This window comes from Fusarium flagelliforme (genome assembly GCF_020744385.1).
Source record: "Fusarium flagelliforme strain FIESC 12 MPI-CAGE-AA-0113 chromosome Unknown B0J16scaffold_4, whole genome shotgun sequence".
NCBI classification, from domain to species: Eukaryota; Fungi; Ascomycota; class Sordariomycetes; order Hypocreales; family Nectriaceae; genus Fusarium; species Fusarium flagelliforme.
In genome coordinates this window covers 4421899-4438270 of record NW_025763506.1, presented here as the reverse complement: position 1 = coordinate 4438270, position 16372 = coordinate 4421899, and the positions used below count along the sequence as shown (strand labels likewise).

The 16372-nt window shown below is 47.5% G+C and overlaps 5 protein-coding genes across 5 annotated transcripts; 3 read left to right on the top strand and 2 right to left on the bottom strand.

Annotated features, from left to right (window-relative positions):
* Positions 1-1361: 1361 nt before the first annotated feature.
* Positions 1362-2789, bottom strand: B0J16DRAFT_343129 (carbon-nitrogen hydrolase). The gene has a single exon (XM_046127976.1). The coding sequence runs from the start codon at positions 2540-2542 to the stop codon at positions 1469-1471; it is 1074 nt and encodes a 357-aa protein (XP_045983664.1). The 5' UTR covers positions 2543-2789; the 3' UTR covers positions 1362-1468.
* Positions 2790-2834: 45 nt separating this feature from the next.
* On the top strand, positions 2835-4500 carry B0J16DRAFT_145900 (uncharacterized protein). Its single transcript, XM_046121967.1, has one exon. The coding sequence runs from the start codon at positions 2978-2980 to the stop codon at positions 4142-4144; it is 1167 nt and encodes a 388-aa protein (XP_045983663.1). The 5' UTR covers positions 2835-2977; the 3' UTR covers positions 4145-4500.
* B0J16DRAFT_356122 (uncharacterized protein) lies at positions 4166-7666 on the bottom strand (the record flags this gene model as incomplete). Its single annotated transcript, XM_046129454.1, has 4 exons — positions 4166-4864; positions 4911-5549; positions 5606-6168; positions 6301-7666. The coding sequence occupies 4 exons, from the start codon at positions 7664-7666 to the stop codon at positions 4166-4168; spliced, it is 3267 nt and encodes a 1088-aa protein (XP_045983662.1).
* Positions 7667-8044: 378 nt separating this feature from the next.
* On the top strand, positions 8045-9266 carry B0J16DRAFT_343127 (uncharacterized protein). Its single transcript, XM_046127975.1, has one exon. The coding sequence runs from the start codon at positions 8199-8201 to the stop codon at positions 9090-9092; it is 894 nt and encodes a 297-aa protein (XP_045983661.1). The 5' UTR covers positions 8045-8198; the 3' UTR covers positions 9093-9266.
* Positions 9267-9795: 529 nt separating this feature from the next.
* B0J16DRAFT_305651 (ankyrin repeat-containing domain protein) lies at positions 9796-15817 on the top strand (the record flags this gene model as incomplete). The annotated part of the gene is made up of 8 exons (XM_046124751.1): positions 9796-10007; positions 10056-10281; positions 10337-10399; positions 10449-10559; positions 10616-11099; positions 11226-14088; positions 14125-15499; positions 15559-15817. 8 exons carry the CDS (start codon positions 9796-9798, stop codon positions 15814-15816), a joined length of 5592 nt encoding a protein of 1863 aa, XP_045983660.1.
* Between the last annotated feature and the right edge of the window lie 555 nt (positions 15818-16372).

Sequence of the window (16372 nt, the reverse complement as noted above, 5' to 3'; positions counted from 1 at the left end):
AAGAGATGACAAATCTGAGACATGATGCTAGATCATTGACTATAGAAGACACAAGGGATGAACTTACTGAATCTTCCGAGCTCAATGTACTTGTGAGCATAGCCACACATAGTAAGGAAGGAAGTAAAGACATCCATAAGGCAGTTCTGATAGGCCTTGTGGCCGGGCAGCCTCGTCTCAAGGATAACAACGCGCTGAAGGAAGCTGTTCATATCTTCAAAGAAAACAACGACAAGGTCGTAGTCGGCTCTTTGGTCGCGGCATGCCTAAGTCATCCAAGGTTAATATGTATTACAACAGTCTCTCTACTAGGTTTCTTACTCCTAGCATAAACGTAATAGCTGTGCCGATGGCGGCAGCTGGAGGAAACGCCGGGGTTGCTGCGGCGATGAGCTGATTTGCGCCTTTTTGAATGTAATCAAGGTTATTTGCGAATAGTGACCTAAGCTTATCGACCTGTTTATCTAAGTTAGCCCAGATACTCCAAATTGTTCTCGGAGACTTAGAGCGCTGAGATAAAGCAACCTAAGCTGGCATAAAATGAATAAAACTTTCGTCTTTTCTGTGTACTTACTTTCTTATCATTGTGCCGAAATGAATGGAAGTTGTTCATCTCCTTGGTTCCTTGATCAATCATGGCTTGGACATTATCGAATTTCTTCTCCAGATCGAAGCCGACAATGCCTTTGTAAGCCTTGACGGCATCTTTCCAAAGGTCAGCGACATCGCGGTTTTCATCCTGTAGGTCAGCAGGAAGTTGAACCTGCTTCTCGTCGGAAGACATTTTGAGAAGTTGGTGGTTCTCCGCAAATTCTTGCGGGCGGGATGAGGGAATTACTTATAGACGAGTATGAATAGTAACTAACTCTTGTTTGTGGGGTTGGTCAGCCCTACGATAGCCAAGAAAGTAATAACCTTGTCCGTAGTGCGGCTGAGGTCAAGGGATCAATTATCTTACCACCCAACGGGGATTGGTACCCATCAGGATATTGGTCGCCGACATCTTAGAAGACGAAATAACTTGACTACTGTATTCCTGCTTGTGGCCTACTTTATTCTGACGCCCTAGCCGCTACCAAGTAGTTGGTTACAAGCTCAGCTGACAGAATGGCCCACATGGGCAGTTGAATAGTCTGTGGGCCGGTTCTTTTTGCAGGCGTTGAGTGGAACGACGGACCTTTACCCGGTACCAGGCATAACAATCATGCGTGTAAGCAGCGGGGACTTCTGATGAGGCTGTGCAAATACGACGACAATGAATCTTATGCCCTGATAAGTCTAGTCGGTGCAACATATTTGCAGTTGGGTAGGATCATGTAAGCTCATGAAAAAAGCAGCTGTTTTAGAGTTCTCCATGAATACCCAAATCTTTGTATGGTAAAACACATTGTAGATCTCGTTTTACTTTTCGTTGACTTCAAGAACAGCTTGTTACTGTTCTCAAAACGTATTGAACATCTGATTCAAGTTAATCAAGAGACTCCCACTTCTGTGACGAACCACCAATATCCTCGGTGAAAGTAACCGGCTCTCGGCGCGTACGATTGACCTTGAGATCGAAAACATCCAATCGTTGATACCCGCCAACGACATCATGATACTGCTTTCCTTCAATGCAATCTTCAATATCAAGATCCGCATACAGAATACCCTCTTCTTGCTGCAGGAAGTCTACAGCAACCTCTTCTCCAGTGACACTATCCACTGTGAATCCTTGCATGGGCGCACCAGTTGGGTCCAAGAATTGAGTCGCGCCGTGTTGAGACTGCTTCAGCACTCGCGTCAGATACTCTGACCCTCCCGCAATAGTCTCGATAGCATCATCACCCAAAACGCCGGAGCAGAGAACACCGAAACATTTAGCCTCGAAGCAATGAGCTGCCGCTCTCGTCCTGTTAGCGGTCACATTATCATAATTCGGTTTATCCACAGTCTTAAGCTCCCCCGATTCGTTGACGGGTGGAACTCTCGTCGGCCAAATCGGCGGCCAAGTAGAAAGATGAATATTCTCACCCTGAGCCATCAGAGTATATCTCGCTAGCGGGTTCGTGTTTTCTCCACAAATCAAGTTCCCAATCTTTCCAAATTTGGTATCCGCCAAACGCAGACCATGACCATCTCCAGGAGCCCAAGTCAACTTCTCAAAGAAAGTAGGCATGAGCTTCCGATGATGTACCAGAACATCACCCGCCTGCTCAATTAAGATATTCGAGTTATACAAAGTCGCACTGCTGAAGTGCGTCTTCTCTGAGAACCCCATGCTCACCATGACGTTTGCCTCTTTTGCAGCGCTGCGGATAGCATGTATCTCATTGCCGTCAGCAAAGATTGATTCTTGTGCCATACGTTTGAAGAGATCATGGTTGTCGGTGGGTGGGCGGAGGGCGCTCCATATTGGAAACGCTGGGATGTATGTTTCTGGGAAGACAACGAGGTTGGCTTTGTTTCTTGCGGCTTGTTTGATGAGAGTGATTGCTTTTGCTGTTGTTTCTTTGGCGGAGAGAAAGATGGGAGAAACGTGACAAGCGGCTACTCGGATCATTGTTAGAGTAGATGAATATGATGATGAGCTTTCAACAGACTGATTGAGCTTTGTTACTCATAAAAGTTGTAATGTTTATAGTCGTTGTGATAATAGGTAGGCCTGAATAGAAAGTGGGGTAACGGCAATATAGGGTACATCGGATGGTAACTGATTGCGGACGATCATTAACCCTTTCGGACTGGCAGTCCATAAAGGCCATCAAACCGTCAGGCTTTTATTACTCTGGTAGTAGAAGTTATTATAGTAATGGGGATAGTTTGTTTATAACATTTGTTCGTTTGGTGCGTTGTTAATCCACCATAACGGATGACTCAAACGGTGTGGCTTAGCGCTGGGGCTTAGCTTCGACAACGATTAACAAATACTCCCTCAGACCCCATTCTTCCAACTCCATCTTGCACATTAAACACAAGTGCATAGTCACTACCAATCATGGAGGCCCAAGGTCTCGAGCAAGAACTCACGGCTCTTCTTTCCCATCACTTCCAGATCGTCGCCTCAAACTCCCAGCGTCAAGATCAATGGTATAAGCGCTCTTTACAGTCATTCACCTATCATCACGGCGACAAGAAGCCGTTGATTATCGTCCCTCGCGAATGCAAAGAAGAATGGGCGCCTTATATACGTCGATTTGCATCTTCACTTGGAAGAATGATAGCAGCTACCGATGAGAAAGCGATAGAACAAACGATTTCGGAGTCCAAGCTCTTCTCTGATGATGTCCTGGACAAAGCGCATTCGATGCCACTCTGCCTGGCTGTGGCCGGCTCAAAGCCTTTGTCACTGGATATGATGCAAATGTCCTGGTGGACGACCAAGACCCAACACCCGGATGATAAAGCTCGCCGGGTGAAGGGTATCAAAGCTCTTATTGCTTGTGCGCAAACCGAGTCGTTACTTCGTCTCGCTTCATGGCCTCAAAGACACCCTGATCAAGTGGCCCATCTGCAGAAGTACCAATGGAAGTCACTCAATAACGGATGGCAGACCGCCGTTGATAAGATAATCGTCATTATGCTGTTTCTTGGTGTTACGGGCGCGTTCAACGAAGAGTTACTCGAGAAAGATGGTTATAAGTACTGGTTACCGGTCGCCTTTCTAAGTTACAAGTCACCGTTTACTTCATATATCGAGGCTTTCGGTGGAAGGATCCCTGCAACTGACGATGGGAGACAGCGAGAACTGGGACGCTGTGTCGAAGGATTGCGTACAGCTCAAGCATGGTCTTTGAGTACCGAAACTCCCATCAACTGGGAAGAGCGGATCATGGACAAATTTCTGTACATTCTTGGTTTTGAAGCCTGGAACAGAAGTAGACAAGGGGAGGGGTATCTGGGTTGTGATTTAAACAAGCCAAAAGATGCAAAGTCACTGCAAGGAGTTGGTCTGGACGACTATGGGGATGAGGAACTACCATTCCGAGAAGCCGCCAAGAAGCGCATCGATCCGCTGAAGCTAAGAGAGCCTAAAAAAGACGTGGAGGTAGAGCCTACTGAAGAGGAAAGGACGGAGATGAATAAACTTGCTGCGTTGGAGGATAGCGAAGTAGACTATGGACGGAAGCGAAGTACCAAGTATTTCACTAAGAATAAGTGGTAGACTACTCCGGTAATGTGTACTCTAGCGATCCATGCGATCCATCAAATCTCTACAAAGCTCCATTATATGGGTAATCTTTTGCTCATAACTCAACTTCCCATCAGTCAAGCACTCAGTAGCAGGTCTAAACACTCCCCAAACGGCAATGAACTTTCCGCCATCCATCGTACCTATCCTCTCAAAAACCCTCTTCAACCCATCATGATGTGCGATTCTGTCCACATCCTGCGGCTTCACAAGCTCAGTCCCACTCGCAGTTGGGGGCCTGCCTTGTGCTATTCTCGTCGTAACAGAGGCTAGCGCACTTGCCTTGAAACAGTATGTCACCATGGCTGCTAGACCGGCTGATAGAGCTGTGGCTATACTGGAGCCTGTGGACTTTTGAACGATCGATGTTGAATCGTTTGAGTATCTGTTGCTAGTGTTGACGTTGACACCGGGGAAGATGAAGTTGTTGTCCTGGCCAGCGTGGTTGAATAGTGTGCCGCTATCGTCTGCGGCTCCAATTAAAAAGATCTTGTCGCGGTCGTAGTGCGAAGGATAATGCTTCGTTTGGCTCTTCTGATCTGGCGAGGAGCAAAACATGAGGACCTTTTGCTTACATGCCCTCTTCAACACCTCGTCAATTCGCTTTCGGTTCTCAGTTCCTTCTTCAGGAATGGGGATTGTCCATGACATGGAGATAATATCAGCGTTCTTCTCCAAAGCTGCCTCAATTGCCTAGAAAGATGTTAGTCCGAGCATCCCAATGTGCATGTTGACTCACAGGTGCAACCGATGACTCGTCGATAGTCAAGTGTCGTCCACCTATGCTAGGCTGTGTCTTGAGCTTGATGGAGTAGATACTCGCCATAGGACAAACTTTCAAAATCATCCTCGCCATGTCGGTACCATGGCCGTTCGCCGAGACGTAGTACTGACCAACTCCATCATCGCCTCGGTAGTCGAACGTCTTTCCTTCAACGAACCGGTTTGAAAACGCTGGATCAAGAGTATCGACTCCATCGTCAATGAGAGCTACTACAACGTCTTTTCGAAGGGTACTCAAGATCTGACTGTCAGCGCTTGAAATCCGTCTGGCCTCGTCCGAAGAAGAATCAAAAGGATCGATGGACTCCTTCAAAGTTTCCTCCCAAAGCGTTCTCATAGGCCCGGAGAATCTTTCCATTTGACTGATCCATTCGTGCTCGTCAGCAGCGTCAGGTATGCCAGCTGACTTGGGAACGTTTTTGCGGGCTGTCGGAGTCTCATATCTTCGATCGTTCCAATTCTCAACCACCTCGATTGTTGGGTGATCCTCTTCATCCTCATCCTTTTTGGGCGGCTGGTTTGCTATCAGACTCTGGTTGAGGCGAATTTGAAAGAGTTTCAAATTTCGCTTTACCCAATCACGATGGTCAATCAACTGCACAATCATGATAAGTATATAATGCAGAGATGCCTTGAATAGTTGATACTCACATCGGAATTGGCCGGAATATCGAGAATGATCTTCCGTAGGTCCAACATCTGCGGGAGACCCGAGGGTTCGCTCCATGCCCTGAGTGCAGCATTGCTACCACTCCACTTCAGGGTCAACTGCCTCAAATCTTTCCTGGGCTTTATCAACTCATTAGTCAACTTATCTTCGCCCTTACCAATATCTGCCGTTTCACAGATCACCGAAGGATCTAGGTCCGGCTTCTGCCAGTCGATATGTTCAACCGTAAACTTCCGCAGTGCAATCTGAATCGACTCATCACTGTGAGGATCCTGATCATCTTCGCGAACCTGGAGTGTTAGAATCCGCTCAACGCCTTTTCCTCTTAGCCACTCGGCAAAGAATTCCATGTCCTGTCTTCCTTTCGCTCGGCGTTTCGGCGCTCGTCGTCCAGTGCGGATCACCTTGACGACAGGAAATCTCGCATACATCAATACCTTATCAAAGGTGATTCCCCTCTTTGCATTTTCGCCAAATTGCTTTGAGAAAACCTCGTCGTGGGTCTCGGACAAAAGGCCATAACAGTCAAAACTTATATGGACATCTATCGTGGGATTAATATTAAGAGCCCAATGAAGTACTTCTCTTTACATACCTTTTGGATTCTTTCCGTATAAGAAATACGTGACCTCTCGTATGCTCCTTGTTCTCATGTAGTGCAGCTTGAGTAGCTCGCGTACTTTCTCAGAGTTCTTCTCAAGGACATCTGCAGAGAGTGTCTTGGCCGCACTAGTCTTCTTCTTGCTCTTCTTCACAGTTTCCGCTCCCTTTGAGCCCGTTGAGACTCTTTTAATAGGTGAGTTAGGTGCATGTGAAGTTTTCAGTTGTGATGTTCGGATCTTGGATAGTGTCTCCCCGTTCGTGTCTCCGTGATTCCCTAGCGAAAGACCTTTAAGTTGTAGTGTAAGGTCCTGCGGATACCCGTTCTCCTCTCCAATTTGTAGACGTTCCAGCTGTCTTCTCTCTTCTTCCTTGAGCTGCTGGCGCAGCCTCTCGTGTTCGTTCATCACTTCAGGTTCGGCCTGTTTCCGAGTGTCAGGCTTCTTCCCTCCACGATCCCGATCATCGGTGCTTTTGGGACCTTTCTCGCGGCTAGGCGCCTTCGGGGGGTCCTTGTCTTTAGCTGGAAGACTGATAGTCGGCGCTTTGGCAGGAGGTCGATCAAGAGTATCTTGTGTCTTTGACTCTTGCTCCTTCCGCTCCTCTTCTTCTGCTTCAAATACCGATTTTGTTCTTTCATGCTCGGTGTAAACCGAATATGTCATTCCATCATCCTTCCGAGTGTACTGAAGATCTAAGAATGTGGCCAAGGGTGCATCGTGTGAGACATCTCTTAGTTTCGCGACTGCCCTACTATCCTTATCAAGAAGCCTTTCAATGAGAAGAACCCTGGCAGCGCTGCACTGATTATACCGGACAGCGTAATGAAAAGGGGATTTTCCAGAGCCATCGCACGTTCCAAGCGCTTTATCACTCGCTTTCACGATCAGATTAGATAATGTGCTTGCTTTCCCTGGCGTTCCTGGCTCCCCTAGAGTCTCAAAGGCTATTGTCAAACAAGTCTTCAGTGATGGACCAACACCAAAGGTAAATTCCAAGGCCTTCTGGATGTGCTCCTCTTGACTGTTGCGCAAGATGCAGTCGACTAGTTTATAGGTGAATTTCTTCGCACGAATCGCCTGGTACAATGGTGTTTGGCTCTCATCATTCTTTGCCTCAAGAAGTTGGGGATATTGAGCGACGAGTGTCGCAACAAGAGGAGAGATGTGATCTGGATCGCCCCAGGTGAACTTGGTTTTCTTCGAAACCCTTAGGATAATTTCATGCAGAAATGAACCATGATTATCCCAAGGTTGAGTCACGACATCACCGTGTCGTTTAATGAAGTCGTCAATTTCCTGTTGGGGAGGATCTGGCGTGTTGAAGGTGGCCTGCATATCATTGATGGCGTCGTTGAGTGCTGTGTCATGGTCGTCATCTTCGTCTTCATCATCTTCGTCTTCGTCGGCACGACTCAAATCTCTATCTTCCGCGTCTGACATGGTGAAAGATTTGAAAAACAGTAGTGATTTAGATAAATTCAATATGCTGTTTGAAAGATTGACCCAGGGGATTCGTCTACGACAGTAACGAGACTCGCTTCGGTCGGCGTAACCAGGAAGGCTGGGTCATTCGTCAGCGGTAAGCCTTGTTCTATCCATATACTATTTTGGCCGACAAGTACTTCCATGTCCCCCGATAGCTCACGCAACGTGACTTACTTCCCTTGGTTAACCGACCTCAATGCCGATAAATCAACCTCTTGCGGAGTCTTTCTCCCGATAGGCGCCTTTATTCCCTCATGTATTGGACCCTGTCTTGGTGTACTGGGGCCGTGCTTATGTGCAGGCTAAGAGGGACTTGGCGCGTCAACCCCTGCTACTTTTCATTTTGGCCCCCAACTGTCGGAAATGAATTACATTTGGAGTTGGTCGTGAATAAAATGCATCACATGTCCCTGGACTTTACAATGCTTTATACTTGAAGCAGAATTCTCCAGCTCTCACTGTAAACGACATCAAAGTCTATGGCAACATGCTCGACTACGAACAAACGTCAGGCGACAGCCTTAACACGGGCAACCCAATTCAGGAGCTGAATTTCCCGATGATAGAATGCGGTAGCGATGAAGCCCAGTTCCACACCAGAAACGACCCCAATAACCCATATCAGCGGCCAAAAGTCATTCAAAGAACTGGCCACGGCGTTGGTATTCAATGCAACTTGATGGATATTGTTCACGGCGCTATATCAGCAGAGAGCAATTACTGGGCAACCATTCTCGTGTTTCAGTTCAGATTTGACCCTGAGAAGAAGGCTCGACGTGTTGCTGAAGCGACAATTGAATTGACTTTCGACACTATGAATGCCAAAGGCACAATCCCAGAAATAGACTCTATCTCGTTTGATGGGCACTATAGCTTCTCTTCCAGCAAGGCGTCCGTGACGGATGTCAGAGGGGCAGAAGGGAGCATTGGGGCCAGCTTCGGGGCCAATGCTAATACTTCTTTAAAATGGGAGAAGACTGTTGGTCGCGAGACAGCGCATGCTGCTACTATCAGTGGCAACAAGCTTGTGGTTGGCAACATTGGCCCCGACCGTCTTGCCAAATGGACCTTGTTGGAGAACAGCGATCAGAAGAAAGGCGTCCCAACTTCGATCCAAGTTGCCATTAGAGTGAAGAGGATGGACGAAGCCTTGTTTTCCTGCCATGTTAACCTAACCTGCAAGGCGGATAGGTGGACGGCTGTGCAGGACTTTTTTGGCGGGTTGCCCAAAGATGATCCAGTTCTGCTGGATCCTGGAAAGGAACCTACAAATAAGCTGATGAATTACGACGTTGAAGAATTGGGGGCCGTGGATTTGGATCGTCTGAGTGCTGTGAGTCCTACGAAGATATTGTTAGACTCGGAGAAGATGCCTATTTGAGACAGACCCATTTAACATAAGCAGAATCCACTTGGAGATTTCTTGTAGAATCCTGGTACGTGTGATACGTCAGATCTAAAGTCCTTTACGCGAGGGCCTTGATTATTAAGAAGCTCAAGGAAGACAGTCCGTTTGACTTGATGATTTGATAGTGTTACAGGATATGCGATAAGCTCTACCACAGCAAGTTGCTGAATCAAAATTCCGTGATGGAGCCTAATGATCGTCGGCTAGCTTATCAAAAAGTGTTGAAGGAACTAGATCCCTGCTAAAGCCAAGGCGGGAAATGGTCAGCTGGAACTGTAACCTCGCAGCCGACAGGTAAACTGGCCAATGATGGATCCCACTCAGCCGCAGCAATGCGATGTCGGTGCTAACAAAAAAGGTTCCTTCAAAAAAGAGGTAACATGTCAGACTGGACCCTGCTGCTTCCGCGCGTAAGTCATACTCGGTTGCTAATTTGAGTCAGCTCAGTTTGTCACTGTACTGATTCTCATGTACACAAAAGTACCGACTGTATATCCCTCAGCCTCATTTGTGACGTCTTCTACGTTTTCAGGATCGTCCCTCACTACTCTCTACACTACATCTTGGTACCAGAAACAAGCGGTTGTATATACAATAACTTCGTGACGCCATGTCGGATTCAGAAGAAGACAGTATCGTCTCTTCAGCAGACCAGGAGATTAGGAATAAAGTCCCAATGTGGACTCCAGGGAAGGGCATCAGTCAAGGTTCGGTGAGTGACATGGATCACGAAGATGGTGCTTCAGATGCTTCATCGGAGATACCCGACATAGCAACCATTAAAGATTTACCTGTCCGTCCTGATTTCAGCACCGCGACTATAACTGCTCAAAGCCGCCCTCTGGGTTTGAGCAGACTGTGGGGACTATCTAACTACGATGACTACGAGTAAGTGAAATCTATCGATATCTTGGCGCCATGCTGACCGAGCTTCAGCGTCATCACGGTCCATGGACTTCGTGATGATCAGAAAACTGTATGGCAGTCACAAACTGGGAAGCTTTGGCTCAGAGACCATCTATTCGTCAATCTTTCTGTTAGACAGCTGGACTATTTCTATGCCATAGAAGAAGACGCAGAAGTTTATGGACCAGGTGGAATCAAGAAAGAAGCTCAGAATCTCCTTCGCTTGTATCGCGAGCAGAGACAGAGTCTTCCAGATGTGAGTTCTGTGTGCGTCTGTCGATCTGACTGAAACCTGACCAATTGGTTGATAGACCGAAGTTGATCGGCCGATTATCTGGGTTTGCCATGATATCGGTGGTACCATTGTTAAGCAGGTGAGTGGAGAGAAAGGGACTTAGCATCAATCATCTAACCATCCATGAGGTTCTTATTGAAGCTGCCCAAGCCGTGATGTTGGATGATTACGAGGATATCGCAGCTTGGAACTCGGCGAAAGAGATCCACCACAAGATCGCGACGTTCTCTACCGCCGTTGTAAGGAAAACCTTCTTACTACACACGATCCAATTACTGAAATTCTTCAATCGTAGATATTCTTGGGCTGCCCACATAAATCCGAGTCTCTTGAGGTTCTTCAAGACGAAATCCTCAATTTGATGAGCTTACCTGGCCCCGCAATTACAAAGGGCAGAGTTGGCAGAAGCAACAATATCGCTTGTCAGGTTGAGGAGATCAATCGTCAATTTCTCAGGTCGAAGTTGTTCCATCGTGTGACCATCATCAGCGTTTTTCATTTGGCGATTCTTCCTGACAATGCACCTGAAGACCATTCAAAGGACGCGCTAGTAGCCGAATCAGCCCCGACAGACAACGCCGACGACAGCAACGAAAAGGCCGCTGGACTCGATGATCAAAGCCACTTGACATCGTCTGTGAAAGGAATCGTCCCTGCACTGCCGGAACTTCCACTCTCAGATGCATCCCCTTTCAGTCAATATGCGATGACTACGTTTAGTCCTTTAGAGGGACAGAGTCGCTTCCCAGTGTGGATCGAGCACCTTGACTTGGTAAGAGGTGATGAAGAGTCGAGTAAAAAAGACAACTGGGTGACATGCCTTGCTAGACGGTTTGGAAGGAACCTCTACCGTATGTTGTTACCGGCTTTACATCGCAGGTGAAGATTTACTGACATTTGACTAGCTTTAAAAGTCGACCAGGCCTTCATACGCGCTCAAACGGCCCTACTAGCTGTCGTACCACCAATGAGAACTCCGACGATACACATGGAACCCAGGCTGGTGGACACCCTTCCAGCCATAGAGTGGATTGGAAATCAGGATATCTACAAGGCCTTGGACACGAAACTAGGCCCTCAAATACTACATATTCAATGTAATGAGCAAGAATCGGCAAGAGTATCGATGTTAACCCAACACCTTTACACCAAATACGAATATGACAGCTCTATACTGTGGTGGGATGATCCCAAAGGCAGATGCTTCTATTTCGAATTCGTCAGATCGGACAACAGATACAACAATATCCGATCTATGCTTCTCACTTTCATTAACCAGGCTGCTTGGCACTATTCTTTAGACTCGAACCTTCATCACATCCAGAAGATGCTCGCACAGCTGCAGGACTATGGTTCTTGGTCACTGCCGCATCTTTTTCAACTCTTTTCGACTTTCCGGTCCTGGACGGATGCGGCAGGGGTCGTAATCTTCTTGGCCTGTTTTGACGACTGTGTCGAAGAGGAGCGACGTTGGTTTCTAGAGGCTCTCAAAGAGGATCAGGCGCGTGGTGATATCAACTATTGTCTAGTCTTTACAACGAAGGGTCCAGACGAGATATCGAGTGCTCTCATTGATAGGTCCCAGGTACTCTCTCTACAGAACTGTCCAATGCCGTTCTTAGGATATAGCATCGATGAAGAAGGAAATGATGACCAAGGCCTCACAGTGGCTCTTGAACGTGCCATCAAAAAGCGTCCTGCTCTGGGTACACTGAAAGGGACACTTTCAAACTTATTAGAACAGTGTCGAAGCTCGCCTTACTTGGGATACGTCATTCTACGATGGTTGAGCAACTCCAGCAGAGGAACGTCCCTGACAGAGGTCACTGCTACAGTTACAAGACTGAGTCCACTCACGGCGGAAAATATCCTAAACGTCTTTCTTGAACTACTGAGTCGAGACAAGCGAGATTGGGCGTTGCAAGTATATCGCTGGGTGAGGTTCTCCAAGGAGCCACTGACTGTCACGAGCTTGGGTCAGGCCCTGGCAGCATGTAGTGACCCGAAGAACACGAGCAAGTTGCTGTTGGAGTTTGAAAAGGAATATTTCATCCAGGAACTTGAAACTGGTTTCTCGGGTATTATTGTGGTAGATGGCGATGAAGTGAAGTTTTCGCACAACTCATTCAATCAGCCAGTCCCCAATTTCGATGATAGCGAAGATGAGCAGCCATCGCAGATTCATGGATTCATTGCAAAGGCGTGTTTGCGGTATATGATGCAAGATTGTGTGCAGAAGGAGTATGCGAGACTCTCCCCCGAGGGTTACGGGGGCGACATCTTCAAAACTCCGCTTGTTCTTAGAGAAGGGGGTTTCCTTGAGTACGCCATTCAGTTTTGGGTTTATCATTATCAGCTGGCAGATAACCATCGACCTCTTGACCTAGCCTCGCAGTTCTTCCGCACCAAGGCATTTCGAGACAAATGGGCTGAGGGTTGCTATCTTCTATCAAACCCATTCACAAGAACTCATCAGAGTTATTGCTCTTCTCTTCCATTAATGGCCAGCCTCGGACTCGACGATATGCTTTCTTCGCAGGTCAATGAGGAAAAGAACTCAGACTGGTTCCAAAAGGATGCATGGCTTGCCATTGTTGAAGCAGCAAGGAACGGCCATGAAAGGATCGTCAGAGACCTTCTAGATCTCGTGGAGATAGATCGGGATGGACTTCGAGATGCAATGGCCTCGGCTGCCACAGTTCAAAACGAAGATATCATAGCCCAACTCTTGGACAAGGTGGCGTCTTTAAAAAGTTTTCCATGGACCCAATCACTTCTGTCTCGCGCAGCTAGTACTGGCTCCAAATCTCTAGTCCTGGCCATCGCGAAACATGGGTTTGACCTTAGCAGTGTGGATGAAGTGACAGACCAGACAGCCCTGCATGCAGCAATTCTCTGGGGACAAAGAGCTATAGTAGAAGTTTTGTTGAGCTTCGACGTTGATCTTTCCATTTTACAGAGGCATTCTAGGGATATGACACCTTTGACACTTGCTATTGAGATGGCGGATCCGCAGATCGTGCAGATGCTTCTCGACAAGGGCGCCCGAGTGGATGGAGGGTTGTCAGACGGAGAGCTAATCACGACCAGGGCTGCTGGATTGGGCCACCATATGGTTCTTGAGAGGCTCCTCTCAGCTGGAGCCCAGTTTCAAGTCGGGGCTGATGACACAGATACAACCGCACCGATTACACGTGCTATCAGAGACGAAAGGATGGGATGTATTCGACTTTTGCTCAAGCACACTGCCGACCCGCATGGTAAATCGAGCGATGGTAGTCTTCTCTATCAGTCCTGCAAGATCAAAAATGGTGCAGACATTTGTCGTATCCTTTTAGAGAAAGGCGCAGATCCCAATGAGTGCTATCCAGATAAGGAAATGCTTCTCATCGCAGCTCTCAGGACTGACAGCAAAGAAATGATTGATCTTTTAATCGACAACGGCGCCAAAATAGACTCTCTGGATAAATGGGAAGATGGTGATGCCAGGACCCCACTGTCCTTTGCCGCTTCAGAGTGCTCAATCGACATACTAGAGTTGTTGCTTGACAGAGGGGCAGACGTGAATTACGTGCCCGAAGGCTCTCGGTCACCACTGTTCATTACGGCACTAAGGACCTTGCACACTGAGAAATTGGAGTTGTTGTTAAAAAGAGGCGCCAGCATCGAATGGAAAAGAGATGATGGTTGGCGAGCACTCCATGCTGCGTACGATGCACCAAAAATCATCAAGCTACTTCTAGACCACGGAGCGGATGTCAATTCAATGTGTGATAGTGGAAGCTTGACTATGATGGTGGCAAGATGGGGATACAAGGAGACTCTCGAACTCCTAGTTGGGAATCCAGAGTGGCAGCCAGACCTTGATCTGAGGCTTACCTACGATCCAGAGGACGACAAGTATGGATACACGGCGGTACGGCTGGCAGCTGAAGGTGGGCACTACGACTGTGCCAGCCTTTTACTTGAGTCTGGTGCTCAACTCGACGACAAGATGAGAGACGCAAAGTTCTTCCTAGGAATTGTTGACGAGGCCCTATCTGAGGAGCAGTCCAAAGCGCTTGACAACTTAATAGAACAGTGCTTCGAACGGGGAACTAAAGCTAACATCTTGGATGGGGAACAGAATACCGCACTTCATCATGTCAGCAAGTTTACTCCGGTATCACTTGTCTTGACGCTTCTTGGCATGGGAGCTCCGATCGACTCTCCAAATGCTGATGGCTGGACTCCCCTGGCAGTTGCTCTGAAAGTACGGAATGCGCCCGTGGCTAAATTCCTACTCGTCAGAGGTGTAAAGACAGACTTGTATGGACCGAAATTTGGCAGTTTGTTCCACGTCATCTGCGACTCTCAAACCTACGGGATTTTCTTCCCACTGCTCGAGGTCATGCCGTTGATGAAACGTCTCATTAAACAAGGAGCAGATGCTAACATGCCTGGGCCTGAACCCGGCAGCGAATCTCTTCTTTATACGGTAGTTCATTGTCTGCCGGCCCACATTTGCGAGATAATCACTCGGTATCTTGTTGAGGAGGTCAAGATGGATGTCAATTCTGCAGGCAGAGCCAAACGTTATCCTGTCATCGCTGCCATCTGTAAACTTCTTTCTCCGGTGGTGCAATACCTTATCCGCCATGGAGCCGACCTCGATGTTGCAGATGATCAAGGTCTGAGACCCATTCACCATGCTGCCATGCAGCTTAGACAGAGTGCAAAGCCGTTACCACTCGTGAGGAGACATTGTAGCGAATTGCAACCCAAGGATATCTATGATCGGACACCGTTACACTTTGCCTCAGCTAGTGGCAACTGGCCAGCTACACGACGATTCATTGACGGACTGCCACAAGGTTTTGATGCTAACATTAAGGACTGTGATGGGTGGACGCCACTGATGTGGGCATGCAGATCAGTGCAGGGTGGGGAGACAATTGAGAAGCTTATTCGAGATCACAAAGCAGATATATGGACTGTTAGTAATGATGGCCAATGGTCACCATTAAAATTGGCCAACTTTACACGTTATGGAGACCACCTGACAGGCCTTCTGATGCCTCCAAATGACAAGATGGAACGGGTCCTTGAAGATGGTTCCACGCAGATCTGGGAACCCGATTTTCACAAAGCATCACCAGGAAAGCATCATTTCCAAGAGTTGTGCAACAGTTGCATCGTGGTTAGTACTGTCCCTTCGTTGATTGTGTCAACTATTGCTAACCTCTTGTATCATTCAAGCCAATCATAGGGCCAATCTACAGGTGCGTCGATTGCCAGGCACGATTCCAACTCTGCTTTAAATGCTTCCCACACCGGAAAAGAATGCATGATCCGACACATGAGTTGGAGGAGTTTCAGACGCCGGAGAGCGTGGTGTTGGAAGACGACGAACAATCCGACTCCAATGAGGCGGGAGATGACGATGACGATGAAGATGGGGACACCGACGGAGATGAAGATGAAGATGAAGACGACGATGAGGATGAGGATGAATAAGATGCTTTATTGTAGTTGGCTATCTAGCCTCTGATGACGACGTAGCCATCCAAAGAGGACATTTGAAAGGAATGCAGTGTGGTTGGTTAAATATAATGATAGCTCTTAGAAATATAGCCAAATGAAACAGGCTATGGACGGAAACACTATCTGTCTTTAGACCGGGAAATTGCCAATAATGAATAACTTTGTTTCTTGTTCTATCTTACATTCCTTCAGCAGACAGATCTAGTTCATCCTTATCAAGCTACGCAGCAAGAAGCTGGGACTCTAGGAAACCAATCATAACGACCCTGCGTGACGCTAACGTCATGACAACCTGAGCGTTTGATACCACAATATTGTCAGCATCGTATTCTGCTGGAAGCTTCAATAACCTTTTGCCTTCCCATTGAACCCAACCTGTATCCTTATCTACAGAGAATATTGGTGTGTGACGAATTACCTCTGGACTAGGAGGGACTAGCGGTGCCAGTATCTCTTTTGGAACCTGAACGATGCCTGACTGAGTTTGAATACCAGCATCTCCAGGAAGGAAGGAAAGTAGCAGTTCGGT

Excerpts from the sequence above, each read along its gene's own strand:
- B0J16DRAFT_343129 (XM_046127976.1), bottom strand. The coding sequence starts at position 2,542 with ATGATCCGAGTAGCCGCTTGTCACGTTTCTCCCATCTTTCTCTCCGCC.
- B0J16DRAFT_145900 (XM_046121967.1), top strand. The coding sequence starts at position 2,978 with ATGGAGGCCCAAGGTCTCGAGCAAGAACTCACGGCTCTTCTTTCCCAT.
- B0J16DRAFT_343127 (XM_046127975.1), top strand. The coding sequence starts at position 8,199 with ATGCTCGACTACGAACAAACGTCAGGCGACAGCCTTAACACGGGCAAC.